The sequence below is a fragment of the Saccopteryx bilineata genome, chromosome 6, assembly GCF_036850765.1.
Source record: "Saccopteryx bilineata isolate mSacBil1 chromosome 6, mSacBil1_pri_phased_curated, whole genome shotgun sequence".
Lineage (NCBI taxonomy): Eukaryota > Metazoa > Chordata > Mammalia > Chiroptera > Emballonuridae > Saccopteryx > Saccopteryx bilineata.
Window position 1 is genome coordinate 150,754,649 of NC_089495.1, and position 26,026 is coordinate 150,780,674.

Here is a 26,026-nt window from a genome sequence, read left to right on the forward strand (position 1 = left end):
ACTGCCTGTGTGTGGTGGGGGCGGGGACCTGTGACAGGTGCAGCGAATCGGAGACGGAGGGTCTGTTCAGGGTTGTCCTGTGTGGCTCTGCTTCGTGAACTTACGTGGAGATGGGGTGCTTCTGAGAGGTGGGGGAGGAGTGAGTGGGCACTGGAGGTGAGTGACATCGGGTTATGGGATGACGGGTGAGGGAGGAACTTGTTCAAGCAGGAGGTGGATGAGTCCGGTTGTATGGGAGAATGACAGGAAGGGGAGGTGGAGATAAGCACCTGATAGGGGATGGTCGTGGCATAGTCAGCAGTTCTGTGCCAAGGGAAGACGTTTACCCTGTGCCAGGGTGAAATCGGGGTGGCCTCAGGCGGTCAGGTCTTCTGCTGGTGAGCTGCTCTGGGTTGCAGGGTTAATTTTGCTTTTGTTCTCCCAATGTTGGTAATTCTTTTTGCTTCCTGGAGCCTCTCAGGCCTCACCAGCAAGGGTTCTGGTCTCCGAGACCTGAAGCCAGGAGCTGTGCGGTATCCTGGGACCGGGTTGCCTGCTCCTGCTCCCTGGCTTTGGAAGGAAGGAAGGAGGAAGTCAGAGGCTCCACTGATCTCCCCTCCCCAACTCTAAGAGGCTACATTGATAGACTAATCTAAGAATGTAGATCCTTAGAGGGCATTTCCTCTGGCTCAGAATAATTGACTTAATCTGCTCTGTGGCTCATTTTTCCCTTTGGAAAAAGGGGAGACACTGCTTGGCTCACTCCTTCGTAAATACTGTGTGCTCAACTTCTTCCAGAAAGTGTCACAGAGGCACATTTTGGTATAATCAGTACTCATAGCCCCATCACAGAAAAATTAGGGTCCTATGTCTCTCTTCTGGGTCTGAGGGTGGAGCTCATCCCCAGATGACTGAAAGGCCATTCTCAAGCCCTCAGGGGGCCACAGTGACACACAGGATGTGTGGAACTACAGAGAAAAGGTGTCATTCTGACTCAGGTAGGAAAGGTCTGGAGGAGGCAGTATGGAGCTGGGCGAGAAGGGAGAATTGGACATGTGGGACAGTAACTGAGAAGGCTGGAAGGCAGTTTGGGATCTGAGGTGGAGGACCTCGAGTCCTTTTGGAGATAGCTTTGACTACATATTTTAGGCTTTGGTGGGGGTTGGTGGAGACCCCAAAGAACAGAGAACACAGAAAAATATTTGAAGTGATAAGGGTAGGAAAATTCCCTGACGTTATGCAAATCACAAACCCCACAGTTCAAGAAGCTCAACATAACTCAGATAAAATAAAAAGAATCACATCAAGGCACATCATAATTAGATAACTTACTACTAGTAATAAAGAGAAACTCATAAAACAACCATAAAGAAAGAAAAAAGACATATTATGTAGCTACCAAGGTAAACGAATGATGGCAGATATCCGGTCAGAAATTATCCAAGGAAGAATAAAGATAGAATAACAGTAGAACTGAAAAATAAAGATAGGCCATCTAGAGCAGTGGTCCCCAACCCCCGGGCTGCGTACCAGTACCGGTCCGTGGGCCATTTGGTACTGGTCCGCAGAGAAAGAATAAATAACTTATATTATTTTCATTTTATTTATATTTAAGTCTGAGAGATGTTTTATTTTTAAAAAATGACCAGATTCCCTCTGTTACATTCGTCTAAGACTCAACTCTTGATGCTTGTCTCGGTCACGTGATACATTTATCCGTCCCACCCAAAAGGCCGGTCCGTAAAGATATTTTGACATTAAACCGGTCCGTGGCCCAAAAAAGGTTGGGGACCACTGGTCTAGAGTACTGATTCCTGGCCCTGCTCCAGGTGTATTGGCACAGTGTGAGGGCGGAATCTTAGAATATATGGACAGGGTTGGGAACCACTGATGCTCATCGCCTTCCTGGGTGATGGCATGATGTGTTAAAGGAGGCTAGGAAAGCCGGCCTCCTTATTGGGAATAGAGTTCAGTAGGAATATTAGGAGTTTATACTATGCCTAATTATAATAGCTAACACTGATTGAGCCAGACTGTGTGTTCAGCACAGTACTGTGCCGGGTCCTTTACACACGCAGTGTTAGTGAATTCTCACACCCCACCCTGAGGCAGGAACCATTTTAGTCCCATTTCATGGAGGGGGGAGCAGGCTTAGAGTGGCCGTGACTTGCCAAGGCCATAGGTGATGGTGGTGGAATTGGAATTCAAGCCCAATTTCTATCTGCTGTGTTTTACTGGCCCCAAGCATTGACCTCGCTGAGGTAAGGGGTGTGTGTGTGAGTGTGTAGTCATTTGTCTTGGGACAGATTGTCTTTGGGACCCACTGAGGAAGGATAACATGGGAGGAAGCATGGCGCCAGGTGTGAGCTGGGAGGGGTGCAGGTGCCACTGTGGGCAGACTGCTCGTTGGCAGTGCTGCTAATACCTGTGCATCCCCCACTCTGGGGAGAAGGGCAGAGAAACCCAGATGGGACCCTTGTGTGTCAGAAGTGTAAGTCCAGTGAGTCGGAAATCAGGCAAAAACGGAAAGGAAGTTTTTTAAGTCAGGAAGCCAGGAGGTGGTTTTAGATTTCTTTGGAAGTATGTGTTTCCAGGATGAGAAAACCTCTACTGGTCTGTGTCCAGTCTCAGAGGGACAAGATAGTAGGTGGCTCTCACAGGGGAAGGGAGGGTAGCATTTGAGGGGACAAGGAAGAAAGTGGATGGCTGCCAAGGAGAAGTTAGAACAACAAGTGAGCCGTGTGGCACTGTTTGTAAGGGACGGTCAGGTTGAGAAGAGGCCTTTTATGATACTCACACTGACTAGCCTGGAACCACTCAGGATGGATTGCAGTCACCTTGCCAGCTGACTCACCCTTACTTCCCCTGGGGAGGCTCCTCAGAGTGATTGAGATGGTGAGTCTGTGGGTAACAGCCACTCCGGTCGGTAAAGAGAGGACAGACATTCTTTGCGAGTGATGGCACTAAATGATGAGTGACAAGTGATTGACAGTATTGCACAGGTCAAGGAGCAGATGGCGCGGGGTGGGGGGGGTGTCTTCTCCCTTCACTCCTGGAGGCTGTGACCTGTGGTTCAAATTCCTGAATGTCATCAAGCAGGGCGCAGGGGGTGGGCAGAGGCAGGTGGATTATGAGCTTGGGGCTTGTTGGAAGACCTTAGGGAGGTTTACCTCCCCAGCAGGTCCCTTGGAAGATCTAGGGCAGTGGTTCTCAACCCGGGGGCTGCGACCCTGGCCGGAGTCGAACAACCAAAACACAGGGGTCGCCTAAAGCTATCGGAAAATACATGTTTCCGATGGCTTTAGCCGCTGAGAAGCCGAGCTACCGTCGGCAGCAGCGCTATTCAGTTTGAACGCACGCCGTTATGGACGTGCGTTCCAAACTGAATGCCTGCGGTCATGTGCAGACGTGATTGCATCATCCCTCCGGGGCCTAAGGGGCGGGGGAAGCAGGGGTGGGGGTGGGGGACACGCTCCACAGTCCATAGCAGCGCATTACGTGTGTCCGTTGCTTGCTGACGTCATCAGTGGGCAGGTGCAGCAAGCCCTGGAGCACAGAAGCCTAGGAGTCGGAGAGGCAAGAGGCAGGAGAGCCAAGAGAGCCTGCGAGACAGCCTGCTGATGTAAAAAAGGTTAATAATGTAAAAACAGTACACACACCATACACACAATACTGTGTAAGTGTAAGGTGCTTTGTGTGTAATCATTACACAGTACACAAAGCAGCTTACACTTACACAAAGTACCATACATTTACACAGTGTGAACTACATCGGTCTTATACTATAAGAGACCACTATAAGATGTAGTTCACACTGTTCCCCAATATATAATTATCTCCCATATCTCCCACTATTTTCCCATATTCTGAATGAGGAAACCGCTGTTTTTTTTCGGCATTGAATCTGCCTCCTATTGATTTCATTGGGAGTGCGGTGGATTTTGTGGAAGAGAGCTCCTGAGAATCTCGGGTTACCACACAATCTGCCGCAGCCTCCTTTTGATTTCAATAAGAGGCGGAGAAATGACAGTTTCCGACACATTTCTTCCTCTCCTGTTCAAGTCAATGGGAGGCCGCAGCAGATTCCGCTCAAATATAGAGCATGCTGCTTAATTTTTTCCACGCTAGAACTTTTCCTAGAGCAGAAAAATTCCAAAGGTGGAATCCGCCACCCCCAATAGACTTCTATAGGAGGCAGATCTTTTACACTGCAGAATCCGCACAGCAGATTCCTCAGTGTGAGGCCTCTTTCAGTCTGTTGGGGGTGGCGGATTCCACCTTTGGAATTTTTCTGCTCTAGGAAAAGTTCTAGCGTGGAAAAAATTAAGCAACATGCTCTATATTTGAGCGGAATCTGCTGCGGCCTCCCATTGACTTGAACAGGAGAGGAAGAAATGTGTCGGAACTGCACTTCTGCCGTACAGGGGATCTCTCTTCTGCGGAATCGACGGGTCTCCCATTGAAGTAAATGAGATGTGGATTCCACCACAGAAACCTCTGCTTTATAGTGTGAAAGAGCCCTGAAAGATACCATGCTGTGCAGAAACTGCAGTGTATCCTATGACATAGTTCACACTGTTCTATATAGAAAACTTGCCACTAATCTGGAAAAAACAGATCCATTAGTTAAGCAGCTATTTACGGAATGGTAGCCCCAATACACTAGGTGAGGAGGTCCATTAGTAATAAATATTTCTCAGTATATAATTATTGTTTTTGTGATTAATCACTATGTTTAAATTATGTTTGATTTGTAGCAATGAGAATACATAATGCATATCAGGTATTTACATTCTGAATCATAACTGTAGCAAAATTACAGTTATGAAGTAGCCATCAAAATTATTTTTTGGTTTGGGGTCACTGCAACATGAACTGTATTGCGGGGTCACGGCATTAGAAAGGTTGAGAATCAGTGATCTAGGGGGAGGGAAGGTGTGTTTCGCAGAAACAAGTGCCCAGAGAGGAGGTTCTCAGTGCACTCAAGGACTAGACAGAAAGGCTCTGGTGGGGTGCCCACCTGGAAGGAGGGAGTCTCTGTGGAGGGTCCTCAGGTCTGCTCATGGTCAGGGTGGGCCAAGTGAGTGGACCAATAGGAAATTTCAGATTCCTTTTAAGGAGATTTACTACAGAAAGGTTATAAGGCAAAAAGAAGAAAACAAATGGTTCTCAACCCTCCCTCAGAAGAGAACCAGTGTTGACCTGTGGTGTTTCTGCCCCTGCCCTGGCTGCTTTGTTTCTGTGAGAATGAGGACAGTGTGGCTGCGTGCGTAGCTAACCCTGTGGTGATTTGTCTTGCCCGTATCTCCTCTGCAAGAAACAGGAGGGTATGATCATGGGCCAGTGGGCATCAAGGAAGGAAGGCGGAGGAGGAGGCAAGGTTAGCTAGGTTTTGAGGGAAGGGTGGCAGGGGGTGGAGTGTAAGGGGGTATTTCAGGTGGGGGTGCCTCTCACATTGGGGATGCAGGGGGACGTTTGCCTGGTGCGGTCGAAGCCTCAGTACCCATGGCGTTGGCATTTACGCTTTCCCTCTTACCCTCCCTCTCATCTCTCTCTCCTTTCCTCCTTCTTCCTTCCTCCATTTAGTCATTCCTTCACTCAGTAGTCATTGGGCTCCTCTTATGTCCCATGAGTTTGTTAAGTGCTGGGAACCCAGTGGTGACTGGAACAGATTTTATCCCTGCCCTAGTGGAGCGTATGATATAATAGACACACCTGTTCTGCTCAAAGGCAAACATTTTTAAGTGTTTAAAAATAGTAATGCAAACATGGATGTTTAATGGCATAGAATGCAAAACCCACGCGCAGTGGCGAGGTGAGAGGCAGGGCTTCCTCTGGGGGTTCTTCGGGGAGGGAACTGCTCTTCAGGTGTGGGCTGCGGGGTGTGCTGAGGTCAGGAGTGCCTGCTGGGTGACATACTGGGGACATCGGCTTGGCTAACAGAATCGACATCAGGGAATTGTGGGAGATGTTTAGAAAAGTTCTCAGGGGCAGAGGTGTAGGGCCTTGAGTGCCAGAGGAATTTGAACCTGACCTTTTGGACAGTCAGCAGATATTGAGGGGTTTTTAGCAGGAGGTGGTACTTGCAAAAAGATAATTGTGGAGGATTAATGTGGTACCAGGGGGTGGATTGGTGGGACCAGAGAGAGACCAGGAAGACAAGTCTGTGCCCAGCCCTGTGTGTGGGGGTGGGTGGGAGGTCTGGGCCAGGAGGTGGCCGGAGGAGGAGTGATGAGGGAGAAGACGGGGTGGCATTTGTCTGGAAAGACTAGATGGAGTGAGTGACCCGCTGGAGCTGCAGAAGGAACACCAGTAAGACAGGGAAGGCGGGCCGGCGCTGGTTCCGGCGTTCAGCAAAGGTCTGCTGAGAAGGTGCACGGTGGTGGGTGCTGTTCTGGTTACCCGGGGTGCACAGTCAGTGAGCTGTCCGCTGGTAGAACGGACAGCTAATCAGATTAGGACTGATTAGAGGAAACTATGACATGCTGGGGTATCCCTGATGGCCCCTGGCTGCCCCTTGGAGTCACTGGGGAGCTTTTTAAACAATGCTAATGTCTGGCCTTTGGTTTTGCTGTTTTGGGGTGCTGCCTGGTCATAGCTCCCAGGTGATTCTATGGTGCAGCTCGGCTTGGGAACCCCTGAACAAGGGTGAGGGGAGTACACTCAGATGGCACAGATCATCAAGGCAGCTGTGGATGAAAAACTGAAATTGAAGAGAGGGGGTAGTTGCTAGGACTTTGAATTTTGGACCTGGGAGATCTGTGTGTCCCATGGCTAGGACAGTAATACCTTAGGAGGACTGGCCCATTGGCCCGTCTCTCTGACTGGGACCATGTGCTTGCTTTGCCGAGGGCCAGAGGGCAGTAGGAGAGAGGGTTGGGATAGTGACAGGGAAACTTGGAAAATGACTTAAAATCTGAATTGAAAACCGGGGAACTGGATTAAATGCAGGACACACGAAACAACAGTAACAGGTGGAAAACGTTCCTGGTGGATGTGGCTTTGAATGTGTGGAAGAGATGCTAGCCGGACAAGGGAAAACAGTGAAATAAGGAGGTGTGCTGCACCAAGGACCAGAAGGTTATTAGGAAAGGAAAGAGAAGACACGGGCAAGAAAAACAGGCAATAGGCAGAGAGAGATGACCTAAAGCGACCGCACATGCTCACAGTTTGGTTTAAAGAACCAGGCAGGTTGGAGGATCTCGGCTTTGTCTTAATATTAATTACAACCCCCTAGCACAATGATTGGGAGATGCAGATTCCCAGGTCTCTACAGGCCAGGGTGGGACACAGAAATCTCCATTCTTTACCATTTCCCCTCCGAGACCCTAAGCACCCGGCTCAGAAACACTGAGCTAGAGAAACAGCAACTAAGGACTAAGCATTAAAGGGTCAAGTCAGACCCAGGACCGAAAAAAACTCCAGATGTCCCTGGGCTGGTCAGAGAGGCTGCAGAGAGGATGGATGGATGGCTGAGTCATCCCTTGGAAGCAGCAAGGGAGAGGAAGAAGGAAAGGGGATCGATGGACTCCTCAAGGAGACAGCCAGGGTTCAGGAGCAGAGTGATGCCCACTGGCGTCTGCGGCGAGAGCCTGCTGGAAGTTTCACTCAGGGTCTGAGGCATTTGGAACTGAGAGGTGGGGCGCCGGGGACCTCAGGTCGGCTCTGTCCCGGGGATATGTGCTCAGGGGCTTTGGAGGTTTAGTGTGATCAGTGATCTTCCTTCATATTTTCACCTGCTAAGTTTGTGTGGTGAGAATATTTCTGGAATTCTAAAGAGCTTGTATCTCCAGATTAATATGTTCTTCCTCCAGGCTGGTACATTTGTTCTCAGGTCCATTTCAAAGACAATTCCAGAATCTGTGCACCAAAGGCAACTGGTATTGCTTGGAGGTGAGAATGCCTGTGCAGGCAACATGGGACCCTGGTGTCATTTGGGCCACTCCCATAAGTATATAGTTTATTATTTTTTGCCTTTCCTTCATTTAACATTGGCCATCAATCAGAAGTTGGCTTGAATTTCCTTTACTGTGCAGAACCCATATATTAAAATGTATGTGTAAAAACCCACAGTTGAATGTGTGCAGTCCAAGCTTTCTCCCTCTTAGGGGCCTTTGCCACCTGTCCCTGCCTCTACAAGTCATGCGTGCTTCTTGTGTTTTTGGTCACTTCTTTGTCCCGGGTAGATAGAGCTCCTTGAGGTCCCTGTTTACTCTTCAGGACCCAGCATGGGGCATACCACTCACTGAGAACTCAGTAAGGTTGAGTTTTGCAAAAACAACCTGAAGCCAAATATGATTAAAGGTTTAAAAAGAGTCCTTGAAGTAAAATTGGAATTATTTGGCCTGGAGAAAAAGGCCAAGGTGACTAGCTAATGGGGTCACATCCGAAAGAGAAGACACAGTGCTGTAACCTGATGTTTTCTGTCGGGAAGCTGGAGGAGATTGGGGGGATTTTGATCAGTTTTGTGGGTATTAATCATCTAGGCTAAGAGATTCTTTTGACAATCTGGCGCAAGCAATGGACTTGCTCCCGAGAAAATGGTGAAACATAATTTTGCCCCTAATTTTAGTCGTTCACTGACTCCCCTTAACCTAGCCTACACAGGCTTTTAGTGAATAATGGCTTGCTCAGTGTATGATGCTAAATGTGAGCTGTTCATTCCTGCATCTCCTACAAGGAAATGGACCCTCTCTGGTTTTAATTGTCTCCACCATGTCATTTTTGGGGGGCCTTCTCTTCACCCTGAAGACAGTGTCTCCTTACCCTCAACAAATATTAGTACCATTCTCCCCTCAGCCAACTAGCTCTAGAATTGATAGAAAAATAAATAAATCTGCTTAAGAAGAAGGCATTGTTCTTGGCCAGGGTTTCTCAGCCTCAGGCCTATTGACATTTGGGACTGATCATTCTTTTTTGTGGGCACTGTCCTGTGCCAGGCCCCAGTGCTGCAAAACTAAGAGAGAGATAGAGACACCTGACCTCAGGTGCTGATTGTGTCCTAGTGGGGGAGAGAGAGGTGTGTCAGAAGGTGGGGGCAGGGGATGTCATCTCATGGACAAGAGGCCTGTGTCCTCGGGCCTCTGTGCTCTGGTACCTCCATCCAGGATGCTCTTTGGATTCTTCCCGTGGCTGCATCTTTTTGGCCATTTATATCTCAGTTCCAGTGATACTGCTTCAAGGAGACCTGTCCTAACCGCTGTAGTAATCAGTTCTCACCTGCTGCTGCGTAACAACCCAAAGCTCAGGTGGTTTCCCCTCCACCACCACCTCGGGTTGTGCCCAGCCTCTGCCCTCGGTCAGCACAGCTCGGTGAAGGAGACAGCAGTGGAGGGAAGGGAGCCGGGACGCGTGCTTGGGCGCTGTGCTTCCTAGCTGGGCACGAAAGCCCAGGGCTCACGTGCCTGGTCGGGCTGGCTTCTGATGGCCAGCCCCCTGAGCTAGGATGGATGTTTCTTTTTGTAATGTCTTGAAATTGAAACTCTGTGCTTGTAGGGGGAGAGATGTAAAAAGGGGAAGGAGACCCGGGTTCCGATCTCAGTGCTGCTACGGGAACCCTGGGCTCACAACCTAACTTCTCTGGGCCATGGGTCTCTTCTGCAGGATGACACTAAGGAAACTTCGCTTGTTGTGATGAATGAGATAATAAATACAAGGGCTCTTGTAAAACTTCATTAAAGTTTATATTGATACTAATTTGCCTTCTCCCCTCTGGAAGACAAGAAAGAAAAAATCATTAAGAACATATTTTGCCCAAGCCCTGTGCTAGGTGGTGTGACATACATAATCTCTTTTCATCTTATGGGAACATAAGGGTTTCTGTGAGGGTGTGGAAGCCCCACTCAGAGAGGTTAAGTGACTTGCTCTGGGCCACACAGCCTGCTGGTGGTGTGTGAAGTTGATGCTCTATACCAGTGGTCCCCAACCCCTGGGCTGCGGACTGGTACCGATCCGTGGGCCATTTGGTACCGGTCCACAGAGAAAGAATAAATAACTTACATTATTTCCGTTTTATTTATATTTAAGTCTGAACGATGTTTTATTTTTAAAAAATGACTCGATTCCCTCTGTTACATCCGTCTAAGACTCACTCTTGACGCTTGTCTCGGTCACGTGATACATTTATCCGTCCCACCCTAAAGGCTGGTTCGTGAAAATATTTTCTGACATTAAACCGGTCCGTGGCCCAAAAAAGGTTGGGGACCACTGCTCTCCACCACCTGCCCTATTTCTGTGACCTGTTCATCCACGGGAGGCCCCGCTGAGGGACTGCAGTGACCGTGGCTCCACGTGGGGCTCAGTGGGCACCGTGTCGCGGCCGCCGGGGCTCTGGCTGGGCTTCTGTGGGCTGGGAGGCTGGTGGCCTGCCCGAGGTGCCCTCTCTGCTGTGTCCTGCAATGCAGCTAGCTCTTCAGAGAATTTTTTCCAAAATATCTCAGTTTGTTTTAATGAACAGAGACGTCAGCGTGACCTTCCCCCAGCAGTGGAGCGTCTCTGGGGGCGGCCAGCCTGGACACAGACACGCCAGAGCGGCTCTCTCGCCCTCGGGTCCTTCTCCCTGGTTCTGGAGTGTTCTGGAATCTGCAGGCTGGAAGGAGCCTGTCCGGACAGAGGTCAGTCTAGGCCTTGAGCCACCAGCCTGCCTCTGAGGGGGTGACTTCCATTTTAAAGTGCTGCTTAGCGCAGCTGTGTCCCCGTGGGCCGTTAGAACTCGGGCAGGACATGGTGATTCATCGGATTCTGAGAGGAAGGGTTTTGTGGAGGAATTTTCTCACTGCTGCACTTCTGAGCCCGAGTGTTGTAAATACTTTTCTGGCAGTCGTAGGTTAGGTGAAGCTCGAGTCCGCATGTTGACCCACTTGGGAGATTTGTTCATTTTATTCATTATTTTTAAAATCTTGTGTTAAAAACTTTTTTTTTTCTTTTTTTTTTGCATTTTTCTGAAGCTGGAAACAGGGAGAGACAGTCAGACAGACTCCCGCATGCGCCCGACCGGGATCCACCCTGCACGCCCACCAGGGGCGATGCTCTGCCCACCAGGGGGCGATGCTCTGCCCACCATGGAGCGATGCTCTGCCCACCAGGAGGCGATGCTCTGCCCATCCTGGGCTTCGCCATGTTGTGACCAGAGCCACTCTAGCACCTGGGGCAGAGGCCACAGAGCCATCCCCAGCGCCCGGGCCATCTTTGCTCCAATGGAGCCTTGGCTGCGGGAGGGGAAGAGAGAGACAGAGAGGAAGGTGCGGCGGAGGGGTGGAGAAGCAAATGGGCGCTTCTCCTGTGTGCCCTGGCCGGGAATCGAACCCGGGTCCTCCGCACGCTAGGCCGACGCTCTACCGCTGAGCCAACTGGCCAGGGCAAAAAACCTTTTTTTTTTTTTAAAGTAACAGTACTGTCCAGCCTAAAGGAGGTCACTGGGGTGAGAAGAGGTGACCTTGAGGGCCCGCCAGAGCAGGGCTTCCACCTCGTAGCTGTGGGGGGATCACCCCGTGACTGAGATCTGGGATGGCACCAGGAGTTCCCCCAGCTCCTCCTGCTCATTCCCGAACCTTCCTCCAGATAGCCGACGCCTCCTTCCAGGCTGGGGGTCTCCTTGGCGTGGCAGCACCACCCTCTGAGATTTGAGCTTTAGACTTGGAGGCTGAGAATGGCCTGGAGGCCCTGGCTGAGCTGCCTGCTGCTCTGCACCCGCACAGGGGACTGCGAGCTCCTCCCTGGCCCTGGGCCACGCTGTCTGGGGCAGGGGCACCCACACAGGGGACTGCGAGCTCCTCCCTGGCCCTGGGGCCATGGCTGTCTGGGACAGGGGCCGGGTGGACCAGAGCAGCAGTGCCCGTGGAGGCCTTTTTTCAGCTGAGGCAAGTGTAGGTATTTGGGGAGCTCTGAGAAACCCAATGCCTGGGGCCCCCGGGAAAAAGTCTAGAAACAGATGAGCTTCCTGGGAGGCCAGGAAGGAGTGCTCTGGAGTGGATGGGACCTGTGGGACCCATGTCACTGTCCAGAGTGTGGCCCACATGCAGCCTTTTGCCTCCATATCCCTGCAGCTGAGAGTGCAACTCGGGAGGCGGGGGCTCTGTGGCTCAGGGGCTCAGGGGACAGGAGGCAGCATGGCTCTCTGGTCAGCCTGGACACTGGCCCGCCACACCTCCCCTCCAGTCCTCTTCCCCCGGCCTCTCTGTGCCAGGTCACCCCCAGCCCCAACCTTTGCTTTCAGATGTGAGGTCTGATGACCGGACAACGTCAGGAAGGCGGGGATCTTCGAGATGAGTCAGTTCACCCCTCGGCTCACCTATGATGAAACTGGCACTCAGGCTATTTGACTTGGCAGGTCACCCTGCTAGCAAGGGGCAGTGCCACAGCCCAGGGCCCCTCTTGATTTATTTTCTGTACTGTGTAGCTATAAGTGGAGCACAGAAGTGGGTTTTGTTTTAGATGTGTACAGTTCAGTAAAAGCAGTGCTGTCTTGCATAGGTGACCCCCAGGCACGGACCAAACCTGAGTCGAATTATACTCTTTTGGGTTAGAATCGGGGTGGTATTCGGTTTGAAACTTCCTGCTCTGGGTTGCCCTCGGCTGGTCTGCACAGCACGTGTGGCTATCTTAGGTGGACAGCAGTCATTCCTAACATAGGCTCAGGCACTGCACAGAGCCTGTCCCAACTGTCCCATGTATTGATCAGTGAGGACCTCTCTATGGAGGGCAGGAAGACCCCCAAGGTCCGAGTTCCAGCCCCAGTTAGAAGTGACAACCCCGGCTAGTTGTGGTCAAGGTCAGAGACCTGTAGCTTTAGTTCCTCATGGGGCTTAGATAGTGGTACTGCCCACCCCTCACCTGCTAGCAGGAGGCTGACTGAGCATGCCTGTGAACCCCAGAAACCCATAAACCTGTGGCAATGTGTAGGGTACCATTGTGGCTCCTGAGTCAGCCCCACACTTCTTCAGGTCTCCTCTGACATTTTCCACAACCTGCAGCTTTCAGGATGATACACCCGCAGCTGGTGGATCTGGGCTTTCTTCACTCTCCTCCCCAACTAATTGGCACCTAAATGCGCCTAGTAAGGAAGTGCTCAGTACGAAGCAGTTGACCAAATGGGTGAATGAATGAATGGGCAGCAGAGGGACTGCTCAGGCCAGGCAGGTAGGTGGGAGTGGCCAGCTCAGCTGCAGGTGAAGCAGGAAGGGTGAGCAGTCCTTCCCCAACGGGTCCTCTTTGCCTAGAACCACGCCCTCGAATGGGCCTCTGCCAGCCTTGGCACGTGGGGTAGGGTCTGCTGCTGGGTCCTGAAGTGCCCATCCAGGTCAGAGACCCTGCTGGGGCCCTCTGTGGACACCGGGCAACTTGGGGTTTGACTTTTGTCACCGCTGCCACCACCTCCTCCATGCCTCGTTCCAAAGACGTGTCTTCACCATGGTCCTTTTCTCTCTTCCTTCCTGGGGTGCAGATCCTGGCCAACGTCTTCCTCTACCTGTGCGCCATAGTCGTGGGCATCATGTCCTACTACATGGCAGACCGCAAGCACCGCAAGGCGTTCCTGGAGGCCCGCCAGTCTCTGGAGGTGAAGATGAACCTGGAGGAGCAGAGCCAGCAGCAGGTGAGGCTCCAGGGTGGCGTCTGGGCGATCGGGCGTGGGGCCTGGTGCGGGGCGCGGCTTGTCTGCAGGGACTTGATGCCATAGCTCTCTGGGCCTCGGAGTTCATCCACCAGGGTCGGGTATTTGCTGCCTACTGTTGCTCGTGGACCCCTTTGCTGTCCGAGGGCTTCTCCTGACTGCAGGGGCTTTTCCTGCTGGAAACTCACTCTTGAACCTCCTTCTCTGTGCTGGACCCAAACCTCCCTCTTCCCCCTTTTCTGCCCTTTATAATTTGGGGGAGGGATCCTGTAATTTAAAACTTCTCTCTCTTTTTTTCCCCCCAGAGACAGAGAGTCAGAGAGTGGGATAGACAGACAGGAACAGAGAGAGATGAGAAGCATCAATCATTAGTTTTTCATTGCGACACCTTAGTTGTTCATTGACTGCTTTCTCATATGTGCCTTGACCGTGGGGCTACAGTAGACCAAGCAACCCCTTGCTCGAGCCAGCGACCTTGGGTCCAAGCTGGTGAGCTTTGCTCAAACCAGATGAGCCCATACTCAAGCTGGCGACCTCAGGGTCTCGAACCAGGGTCCTCTGCATCCCGGTCCGACGCTCTATCCACTGCGCCACCACCTGGTCAGGTTAAAACTTCTCTTTTAAAAAAACACATCGCCCTGTTGCAGGCTCCCTGTGTTCCTTTCCCAGGTGAGAAAGGCCTGTGCACTTGAACGCTGTTCCTCCAGGGGCTTGTGGTGGTGGTGCCCGTCCGCTGCTCCCCTTGGCCATGCTGTCGTGGTCACGGGCAGATTCACACTCGGTGCACTGCTCTCCCTGCGGTGGGGACCCATCCCCGGCCTCGGGGCCCTTCTGGGGGAGGTCCAGCAGCCTGGGTGCCGTCTCCTTCATGCTTAGAGCCGTCACCCCCTTCTTCCCCCTCTAAGTCCTCTTTAACGACTAAAACCCGCCTGATCCCCCGGACCCCACTGTTGACATTTTTCTGTTGGAAGAGGTGCCTGCTGTTTGTTTACAGGCTTTTTCACCGCAGAACTGCCCAGTTCTCATGTGACTCAGTCTTTTGCATAGTTTTTGGTCTGGATTCATCTCAGATGCTTTTTGAAGGTCCCCAGAAACTACACCCACCCATTTCCTGTTATCCATAGGTTATTTCTCCTTCACACACAATCTCAGTGTGTGGAAAATGTGTGATTCTCTGCCCTGGGAACCATGTCATTTTGCGTTCATGTGGTGCTCTGGGCTCACAGATCCCAGTTTTCATAGACTGCTGTTCAGGTGGACAGGGCTGTAGTTTCGGGGTCACTCTGGAACCCTTGTCAGTGGGGGGCCTGTTGGTGAGCCTCACGTTCCCTAGACTGTGCGATTTGAAGGTACAAGCTGATTCATTTAGCTCAGGGTTCCCCAAACTATTGCCCGTGGGCCGCATGTGGCCCCCTGAGGCCATTTATCCGGCCCCCACCGCACTTCCGGAAGGGGCACCTCTTTCATTGGTGGTCAGTGAGAGGAGCATAGTTCCCATTGAAATACTGGTCAGTTTGTTGATTTAAATTTACTTGTTCTTTATTTTAAATATTGTATTTGTTCCCGTTTTGTTTTTTTACTTTAAAATAAGATATGTGCAGTGTGTATAGGGATTTGTTCATAGTTTTTTTTATAGTCCGGCCCTCCAACGGTCTGAGGGACAGTGAACTGGCCCCCTGTGTAAAATGTTTGGGGACCCCTGATTTAGCTGATGGGTCCCAGCGTCCTCTGTCCTGGGGACGTGTTTTCTCTTTCTGTTTACCAATAAGATCTAGAAGTTTCCGAGCTGGGCGTCAGGCTCATTTCTTCCAGAAGGCAGGTTTTAGAAGGGAACTTCCCTGCCCTCCACTGTGAAGGAGGGCCAGGCTCACTCACCGTATTTGTCCACTTCTCCTTGGCCCTGTGTCTGTCCTGCCATTACCAGGTAGCTCCTGAGGCTTAAATGTATTTACAGAATCCTGCTTTATAGTGTCCCCTGAAGGGCATTCTTAGTTTCTGTTTTTCGTACTGTCTTTTAGTCTCTTGTTAGCATCTCTCATACCATGGACACATTTCTCTGGGTTCTTTGTGTTAAAAAAAATAATGCATGTCACTACTTAACTAAGCCAGAATTTTTTTTTTTTAATACCATCTTTGTGTGGTTTCCAGCATACCTATCTGTGTCAGTCTTGTCTGTTTCATAGAGTTTAATCCAGGATGTCTTCCATCACATTGGACAGTGCTGGGTGAGGGGCCTCCTGGTGTGGTGAGGGAGCCCCCCGGATCTGATCCTGGATCTGTTATTCTCTAAATAGATGTTAGACAACTCATGTTCCCCTTAGAGCCACACTTTTCTCGCCTGCAACTCCAAAGTGGAGGATATTTATATGCCCAGGTGGAAGTACTAATACTCACCGTGCAGGATTCCCTGAGTCACAGGCAGAAGCACTTTGTAGCCTGTGGAGCAGGGGTCTCAAACTCACGGCCCGCCGAACAATTTTGTGCGGCCCGCAGACTAATCCACGAAGTTCAAAATATTTTGGATAAAATTAAGTAAGCCTAGGGGATTAGTCTGCGGGCCGCACAAAATTGTTCGGCGGGCCGCGAGTTTGAGACCCCTGCGTGGAGCTTGCTGGAGTTCTCCCTCGACCCTGTCAGTTTCAATTTACTCATATTTTCCTTAGGACCTTGGTGAGGACACACATAAGAGAGACTGCTTGCCATTTTAGCTTTCTTTTGATGACCTGGGTGGGTTTGGGTGCCATGCTTATTATGCTAGACTTATGGAATAATTTGACATGTGTTTCCTTTTTCTGATCCCTGGAAGAGTTTGAGGAAGATTTGGATTATTTCTTAAAAAGTTAGAAGCATTTCTAGTGAAAGCCTATAGGTTTAGAAGTTTTTTTTTATGAGAAGATTCAGTTTCCTTCACAGATACAAGTTTTTTATATTTCTCTTTAAGTTTGGAAAGTTGTTGGGTTTTCAGGAACGTGTCCATTTCCTCAGCTACAGAGCTCTAGGTGCTGGATTTGTACTCCCAGCCCCTTCGTGGCGTCATCCACTATCCCCTGGCTTCCGTTTTTGTTGACGTGCCAGCTGTCAGACAGACTGTTGCTCCTTTTAAAGTAATTCACAATTTTTCCTCTGGTTGCTTGCACAGTTTTCGCTTTGTCTCTGGATTTTAGCAGTTTTACAGTGATGAACCTATGAGTTTTTTTTATAGTTACTCTGCTTAGTGTTTGAAGAGCTTCTTGAATTGATGGCTTGATGACTTTCATCAGTTTTGAAATTTTTCAGCCAGTAGCTTTTTGTTGCTTCTGTCCTGTTCTGTCCTTTTCTTCTAGGACTCTAGATATCTTTATTAGACATCTTTACCATATTCCATCAGTCTTTTGGGTTTTTTCTCTGAATCTTCCTTTTTTCCTCTCTGAGCGTCAGAATACTTTTTATCGATTTAACTTCAAGGTTACTAATCCTCTCTCCTTTTTTTAGAGAGAGAAGGAGGGAAGGGCAAACAGGAAGGGAAAGAGATGAGAAACATCAACTCATAGTTGTGGCTCCTTAGTTGTTCATTGATGCCTTTCTCATACGTGCCTTGACTGGGGGTGTCCAGCTGAGCCAGTGACCCCCTGCTCAAGCCAGCAACTTTGGGCTTCAAGCCAGTGACCTTTGGGCTCAAGCCAGCGACCATAGAGTCATGTCTATGACCCCACGCTCAAGCTGGTGAGCCTGTTCTCAAGTTGGATGAGTCCGTGCTCAAGCTGGCGACCTTGGGGTTTTGAACCTGGGTCTTCAGCATCCCAGGTCAACACTCTATTCACTATGCCACCATCTGGTCAGATGCTAATCATCTCTTTCTTGGCTTTGTCACATCAATGGTTTAGCTCAAATTCAAGTCAATAGTTGAGTTCAAATTCAAGTCAATAGTTGAATCTTTAATTTTAGTTATGTATTTTTGCTGCTGTTGTTCAAGACTAATCATTTGATTTTAACAAAAAAATTCCAGTTTTCTGGTTAAATTTGCTATTTTTTTATCTGATTTTTGGAAAATATTAAACATTTTCCTGTGTGACATTGGCACTTTGCCATTCTAGCCTTTAGTTTTCTGAAAAATTGGGATTGAAAATATTATCATTGTCATAGTTTTGTTTGGGAATCACATGATGTGAGTCTAGAAACCATGAAGCCTTTTAGTGCTATTAGCCGTGGTCACACTGGCCCTTAGGGACACTAGCTGATGGGAGGGGCCGAGAGGTAGGCCGGGGGCCGGGTGGGGCTGGTGTGCCTTTTTCTATGGTGCCAGTTGAAACACTGGCTGTCTCCTCCCTGGGCATTGGGACTGACACCCAAGTGGCGTGGGTTCCTGGATGTTTTACGTCCCAGGAACGTCACCTGACATGTCTGCGGAGCTGGGCGTAGTCTGGTGGCAGAGGCCATACTGTCCCATTTCACTTTTCTTCGGAACACACCCCGGGTGGGAGAAAGGATGAGATAACAGCTGTGAAGACACTTTGGAAAGGGCTGCAGGAAGTCCTGGGAGGGAGGACACAGAGCTGGTTTGAACACAGCTCCTCGAGGAGCCGTTGACACTGGTGCCCCACCAGCCCCCACCCCCTTTGAGCACTCACAGCGTTCACCTGCCTTGTTAAAAATATTCACAACTAAAAAAAATGTTTTTAGTATATCCTTTGCAGAAGAAGCCTCCTTTCAGAATTTAGTTCTCGGGGTTCACGTCCCACCGAGTATTACCTGTTTTCTGAGCTGCCCTGGGAGGAAGCCCAGTGTGTGGGGAGGGCAGGGCCTGTCACGTGGCCGTGTGGCCTCCGGCAGGACAGGCTCCTCTCGGGACCTCGTCCCCCTCGGCTAGACAGTGAGGCTGGGGTCACGGGGCCTGTCCTGGTTCCTGACTCCATTCTCTTTGTTGTTGTTCCCACCTGAGAGGTTGTACTGTCCTTTGTGAGGGTGACCGACCTGCTGCTAATGCTAATAGCGGGCGACTCCAGGTGGGTGGGCCGCCAGCCACTGCCCCCTGGGGAGGTGGGAAGCAGCCCTGGGCCTTTGTGCCCAGGCTTCCCCTGCTTTGTCAGCAGGGCGGGTGTGTCCATCTTGTGGAAGGGTCAACAGGGAGGAAGGACCGGGTGGGTAATGAACGGAAGCGGGATGGGGTCTTGGATTCCAGCTGGCTTGGCTGCTTGAACCCCCCTGGCTCCAGCCTCCTCCTCCACCAGGGGCAGGGGGCCTGGCCACGTGGAGGTCCTGGTGGAGCTAAAGATCCACGAGTGTGGCAGGGGCTCTCTCTGCATCAGCTGAGCACAAATCTCACTCCAGGCAGTCCGATGGCATTGCCTGTGACACAGGGCTGAGGGGGACTTCAGGCCACGCCCTGCAGTGCCCCGTGGTTCCTCTGGGGTGTCAGGGTGGAGCAGGAGGCCAGAGGATGGCACTGGAGTGTTTTCCTTTACTCCATATGACCACACTCAGGTTTGAGTTGGGGACCTTGAGGGTTGCTAAGCACCTCACTTGCCACCTGGCAACAGTAGGCATCCAGGAAATCCATTCAGTACACACCTGTCACCAGGTACAAACTACAGAATTATGAGCCTTTCTGAATTGCATACTCAGAGCTACTTCCAGGGAGTGGGACGTGATTGAAGGAGGATGTGGGAGAGGGCGGAAGGATGATGGGACTCGGTGAGGTCAGCCAGCCTTGTCTTCATTCAGGGCCTAGGGGGCGACCTCAGTCCCTACTCCTCGGTGGAGGAGGAAGCTGCTGTTTCATGAGCTTAGCTTTAGCTGTTGTCTTTCTGAATGTCCCTCCTCACTGACCTCTGTCCAAGCCTGATTCCCTGTTCCCTTTAAGACCTTTGCTGTGAGGATAAGGCATGGAGTAATCTTGACCTTGAACCCTGTTCTCTTGGGAGGTTGGTAGGGGAGAGGGGACTCAGGGAGAGAGAGAATGGAGCCAGCTTCCTTCTGGCCTGGGGTTGGTCTCCTAGTGTCAACTCTCAGAGCGCCCGCTGTTGTCCTGGCGACCGCGGTTGGGGCTGTCCTGGGGAGCCAGTGAGGCGGCAGAGGAGGCTGAGCGGGAGGAGGGTGCTGTCCCCTCTCTGCAGCAGCTGTGTCCTACTTGCCTCTCACTCGTTGCATGGTGGCCTGTGGCTGCATGCACTGTCATGTTACCAGGACCTGGTGTAGAAGGCAGACCCACTGTCCACGTGGCAGGAGCCACAGGAGGACCTCCTCCCTTTCCCAACATCAGCCTTGAAAGATACTTGCTATATCTTTCACAAGTATGGCTAGTATTTTTAGTTTTTAGCCTTGAATGCCTCTTGGTCTGGTTTCATTCGACTTGCCCAGAATTTTTAAATTTTCTGATACTTAAAAATTTGGACATTCTATGTAAAGATTTGTATCTCTGACTGCTGGCTCCGAGGCAAGGACAGAAGCAGGTGTGTGCTTCCACTGTGACATTGTAACATTCCTGCCCTTCCGCTGGTCACAGGTGCGACCTCAGCACCCTTCTCAACACAGTGCTCCCCGGGCAGCCGCTGGCTGTCCCTTAGTGTGGGCACTCGAGCTGTACTGAGTTGCTGGTGTTCTGGAGCTGCGCTGTCTGCTATGGTCGCCACCAGCCATATGTGGCTATTTAAATTAATATCTAAAAACTAAACATCACGTCCTCTGTCGCACTAGCTGCTTTCCCTGTGCTCAGTATCTACATGTGGCCAGTCACTGGCCTATGGACAGCACAGATTCTAGAACATTTCCGTGGCTGTGGAAGGTTCTGTTAGTGCTGTCCTGGAGGGGGGGCCTCACCCTGGGGCATGTCTCCTAGTTGACAGCTCATTAACTTGCCAGACCACTAAGGAGCGCCTGCTCTGTGCCCCGCACTCCACTCGGGTGACGGCTCCAGATGCCACACACATGGCCGTCTGGTTTAAAGGGCTGTCTCCTGAGATTCGGTCCCCTTGGCCCCACCGTGGCCTCATCTCAGCTGATGGCACAGGAGTCCAGGCAAGTGGTGAGAAGTCTCGTGTCCTCAGAGCCCCCGTGTCCAGAGGAGAGGGCTGCCTCTGGGTCTGTGTGATTTCCGTGCCGTTCAAGGTGACATGGCCTGGTGGTGACCTGTCAGTCTGGCCGGTACCGCTGAGATTGAGTGGGGCTCTGCTTTCCTCTTGGAACCCGTCCACCTGGGAGACTTTGGGGACCCTGGCCTGGAGGCTGGTCTTGCCCTGAAGGCCTTGGTTACAGGTGGCCGGTTCGCAGCCTTGCCTCCCTGAACTCCCGCAGCCTTTGGCTGAAGACAGCAAAGCGCTCCTGCTCCTGAGACCAGTCACTGCCTGTGACTTCCCTACCCCACCCATCTGAGCTCTTGGGAGTACTATTCACCTTTGACCTTCCCAGCATTTAGCTCAAGGATTTGCACAGATGACCCATGACTGTTCTCTGAGTGACAGGTTATGCGGCCCCCTAGTCTACATGGCGACTGCCTGCCCTGTGACACAGGGCAGCGCTGGAGTTCCCAGGTTTCCCGTGTCGTGCCTGCTTGGGCTCTGGCTCTTCCTCTTCATCTCCTTCCCCGCTGCCTCCTCTGCCAGGGTGGGCACTGGGCAGGTTCCAGTGACCTCATGGCTTTCAAGTGGCCTTGAAGCTCCAAGAATCTGGATCAGTCAGGACCAGAAGGGACATGTTTGTGGACAGCCATGAGTCTGCTCATGGCCTGTGATAGGCTGTAGTGACATTCACTTGTGTGTGTGCACATACAACACATATGTGGTACCGCACACCCTTAGACAGGCAGAAAACACACACATACACACACACACAGCCACCTGGGCACTGCTGGTGTCTTCCACTGCCCGTTACAAGGATATTGTAGAAACTTAGCTTCTGTTCAGCCAAGCTCATTTGTCCAAATCCCTGCTGGCCCACTGGCTGTAATTAACTCCAGGATGTTTCATCAGAGTGTCAGCTGTGACAGCTCAAGCCCTGGGGCAGGCAGTGCTGGCCTCCGTCCTTGTCCCAGCCCCACGCCAGGGAAAAGGTGCAGCAGCCTAAGTTGTCCCTGAGAAGGGGGCTTGATCGCGTCCTTTCCAGAGCCTGGCGGAGGCCATGCTGACAGCATGTGAGGCCCCAGACCAGGGCCTCACAGCTCACCTGTGAGCTCAGCACCTAACTGTTCACAAGGGAGGAGAGCCCCACCCAGGAGCCTCACCCAGGCGTCCTGCCCTGGGCCACTGTGGCCACTTCTCCTGGGAGTCGGGACCCCATCTCCCTGCCCACAGCTGGTCCCCTACCCCGCCCCGGGTCTGCTCACTGCCTGGGAAAGGCCTCGGCTGCATCTCCTTAGAATTGGGGCAGTTTTTTCTCCACCCAGAGAACCCACAAGAGACTTTCAGGGCTTTTTCTTCTACTTTTAGACCATGTTTGGTTCTTTTCCCAGGGCCTTGACACTGGTTACTGTGTGTTTTTAGGAGAAGGGTCAAAGCCCAGTGGGGCTGGGCAGAGGCTGTGAAGCGGCCTGCCCTCCTTCCTTGCTGGGTGGAGCCAGGCTCTGCAGCCCCGGCCCCTGGGCCCCCAGAACCCCGCTGGACCGTCCTGGGGCCGCCTCATCCTGTGCTTACCTCCCCTGGGCTCTCCCACCGTGTCGGGAGGGGTCACCACCTCTCGGGCAGCCCGGTTTTTATTGGAACCATTTTGACTTGTAGGAAGTTCCTCCTTTGGAAGCAGCAGTGTTTCCCAGCAGCTTTCGGTGGGGGACAGGGCTTCCAGAGGAAGGCTCACCCCTTTTCCATACAGCCGCCCTCAGACCTGAGTTCTCTGCGATGCTTCTTCAGGCTGGTTCCCAGCCCCTCAGGTGTCCGGCCTCAGGCTCCTCGCTTCATGGTGGTCCCTGGTGAAGGCCCAGGTGATATTTCCTTGTGCGGGAGGACCCAGTGGGTCTGCTGCCTCCTTATTCAAGATTCTTAACTTTTGTTAAAGACCCAGGAGCCCATTCCTCTGTCCCTTCCCCTCCCACCCACCTCTGTTTGTGACAACCTTGATCGCCTCTCCCTCCACTTCCTCTACTTCTGGTCTGTTGGGGTGTGAGGATCAGCAGCTGATGTTTTTGCTCAGAGGAACCTGGTGAGCGCTGGACCTCTGCATCTGGTCATCTTCATCCAGGTTTCTGGAGATGTGTGGTCATTTCCACGTTGGTGCAAATCCCACTGCTGTCCTGTCTGCTGGCTTCGAGTTTCAGGTTTCCTGCTGCTTTGTCATCCCAGGTCCTCAGCCAAGAGGCTGCCTCCTGCTCATACCTGGCATTGAGAGCTCCGAGTGTCCAGCCGGGAGCTCAGGAGGCAGCATCTTCCTCCAGGTGTACCTGTTTGCCCCTCCCCTCGCCCTGCATCAGCTAGGCCTTTCCTCCCCACTGCCTCTCCTTCACATCCTTCTCTTCCAGCCACCTGAGTGTCCTGGGGCTGTTCCTCCCAGCATCAGTCTGGTGGGGAGGGGGGCGAGGCTCAGGGAGATGTGCTTTGTGAGTCTGCTTTGTGGAGCCAGATAAAGCCCCAGCCCCTGCCTTGGGTCTCCCCAGCAGCACCCCGCCCCCTCCTCCCTGCTGGGCTTCCCAGGGTGGGGAGGCATTCCAGCAGCTGCCTCCAGCTCAGCCTGCCCTCCCGGCGCCCAGAGGTGGCCTGGCTTGCCGCCTGGGCTACCACGCCAAGGCACCACACAGGTCTCCACTGGGTCCTCTTCAGCAAGGACTCATCTCAGGACTAGGTGGCTGATCTCCCAGCGCTACCCCGTGAGGGTTCCAGGGGGCTTCCCCAGAAGAGTCCTGATATGGGTTTCTAGAGCAGTATTGTTGGGTCCGTACTAGACAAGGGTTGGGTACTTCTTGTTCCTTCACATTCATAGCAGAACAGCGTCCGATGCAGGTGAGAGAGCTGGTGTGTGGAAAACCCACGTGTTCCAGTGGTCGAAGAGCCCTGGGTCCTCATTGTAGGTCTGGGTCTGCCACTAACTCCGAGGAAGCTGGGACAGGCCACTCCACTCCTCCAAGCCTCGGATTGGTCACCTACAAAACAGAGGCAGTGTTGCACATGTGTGGGTTGATGAGAACGTTTTAGCAAAGATAGACAATTTTGATATTGTCAGTAGTGTTCATTTGGTGAGTTGCTGTGTTTCATGAGAAAGGCAGAACGAGGCAGTCAGGGAGACTGCTGTCACTTGGCTCCCTGTTTCGCTGTGGGGCTGGGGTCTTGTCCTTGCTTCATACCTGGCCGCTGACCTCCTTTCCCAGGAGGTGCCACGGGGGAGTCTGGAGCCAGCCCAGCGGCCTTGCAGGGACCTCCCCTTTCTAAGAAAGCTGGTTGTTACAGACAGGGGAGAGTCAGGGTCACTGCTGGAGGCAACAGGAAGTTTTGTGTTTATTTCCAGTTTAAAAAGTACCATATTCCCCCATGTATAAGATGCATCCTTTCCTGAAAAATTTTGAGGTCTAAAAACTGGGTGCATCTTATACAGTGGTTGTAGATTTTTCACTTGCATTTCCTGCTTTTTCGCGCTTGTTTTTGCGCTCCTTGTTGAAAGCAGTGATTCGTCATCAGACACAGATGAGGACAAGCTAATGGATGGGAGTTCTGACAGTGATGAGGAGTTGTATGAATTTTATGATGAATAAAACTTGAGTTCAATGACTTTGTTATACATTTTTTTTTCAAATTTCAGGCCCCCAAATTAAGGTGCGTCTTATACATGGGAGTGTCTAATACATGTGGAAATACAGTATTTTTAAAAAGCAGTAGCAGTGGAACAACCGTAAGCGTTTTGAAAAACATTTACAGTTTTCTCAGAATCGCATCCCCCAGTTAAAGTGCCCTTTTCCCTTCTGCTCCCACCTCGTGCCTTGACTTAGGTGCACACTGGTCTTGAGTCACTTCACAGAATACAGTTCTGTGTCCTGCTTTTCTCTGTTGTCGTTTTCTTGTGGCAAGTTTTTATCAAGATCGGTTTTCAGGGTGCAGTCTTCCATCCAAACGGTGTCACGATTTAATTCACCGTGTGCTAGGCACTTGGTCCACTTGCAGTTTTTCCTATTCGTGTAAGTGATGCTGCAGAGAAGTTCTCTTGACGTGTATCTTTTTTTCCTGCTTTTGGACTATTTTTGTTGGGTAAATTCCCAGAAGAGTCATTAATGGGTCAGAGGCTTGGAACATTCTTGTGACTCCTGAAACATACAGCAACTGCTATTTTGGGAAGAGTGGGCTCTGCCTCCGTGCTGGGGAGGCCACGCCACATGTCACCATGCTGGCCCACCACACAGCGTGCCTGGACCCCAGCCTCCTCCTTCCTCCAAGAACACGTGTGGGATGTTGAGCCTTTAGCCTGGACCCTGAGAATGGGTGTCAGGGATCCTGCATGTGTGTGTGAGCACTCTTCTAGGAGAACCACGGCTGATATCACACGTTCCTAAAAGGGGTCCAGGAGGGGTTTGGAACCTCCGAAATAGAAAGGCAGACAATGTCTGTACTGATAGAGGCACCAGCACACAGCCGAGCCGCGCCGGGGTGGCATGTGAGGGGGGACTGAGGGTGTGGATGCAGGTGGTAAGGAGGGGCCGGCCGACACTGGAGGGGCTGCGAGGAGAGCAAGGGAAACGGGGCCAGAGAGGCAGGTTGCTGCTGCAGTCAGGAGGGCCTGGGTACTCGGGAGAAGTGTGGTGGGTAGAGACCACCTTGGAGTGCTGGCCACAGGCATGACAGCTCAGGGGAAGTTCAAAGGTTGTGAAGAAGGTGGATTGAGGGTCGTGGCCAGTTGGCTCAGCGGTAGAGCATCGGCCTGATGTATGGCAGTCCTGGGATCGATTCCCCTGCTCAAGGCACACAGAAGCGACCATCTCCTTCTCTCCCCTCCTCCCATCTTTCTCTCTCTCTCTCTCTCTCTTTCTCTCCTCCCACAGCCATGGCTTGAATGGTTCAAGCAAAAGTTGGCCCCAGGCACTGAGGATGGCTCCATGGCCTCTGCCTCGGGCACTAAAATAGCTTGGTTGCAGAGCAGCGGCCCAGACAGGCAGAGCTTGCAGGGAGGATCCTGTTGTCGGGCACATGGGGAGTCTAGTTTCTGCCTCCCCATCTTTACTTAATTAAAAAAAAAAAGAAAGAAAAGGGTGGATTGAGGAGGAGCAGAGTGTGGCTGACACAGAAACCCCAGGGTGGTGGTGACAGGGTCCTGGGCCTGGAGGGAAGGAGCAGAGGAGCGCAGCCCGTCCTTCCCTGCCGCGTGCCACTTCCCTCCCTTTGGCTCTGCCTACTAAAACGTTCTTTTCTATTGAGTTCTTTGGCAGTTAGAACCTGTTTTGCTCTTTTTTCATCACTCATTATTTGTTCTTTCTTCTGTGTCCTCCTCCTGCTTGTTTAAAACCCATTTTATCAGGGTGATTTCAGGTGGACTCTGTCTGCTTAATGTTCTGAGGTG

At 51.7% G+C, this 26,026-nt stretch overlaps 1 protein-coding gene across 3 annotated transcripts in view; it reads left to right on the forward strand.

Annotated features, from left to right (window-relative positions):
* ADCY3 (adenylate cyclase 3) overlaps positions 1 to 26,026 on the forward strand; it is a 60,409-nt gene that overhangs the window by 14,427 nt on the left and 19,956 nt on the right. For all 3 annotated transcript variants that reach the window (XM_066237476.1, XM_066237474.1, XM_066237475.1), the window contains exon 3: positions 13,421 to 13,570. In XM_066237476.1, coding sequence (XP_066093573.1) covers positions 13,421 to 13,570 — 150 coding nt within the window. The remainder of the gene's footprint in view (positions 1 to 13,420; positions 13,571 to 26,026) is intronic.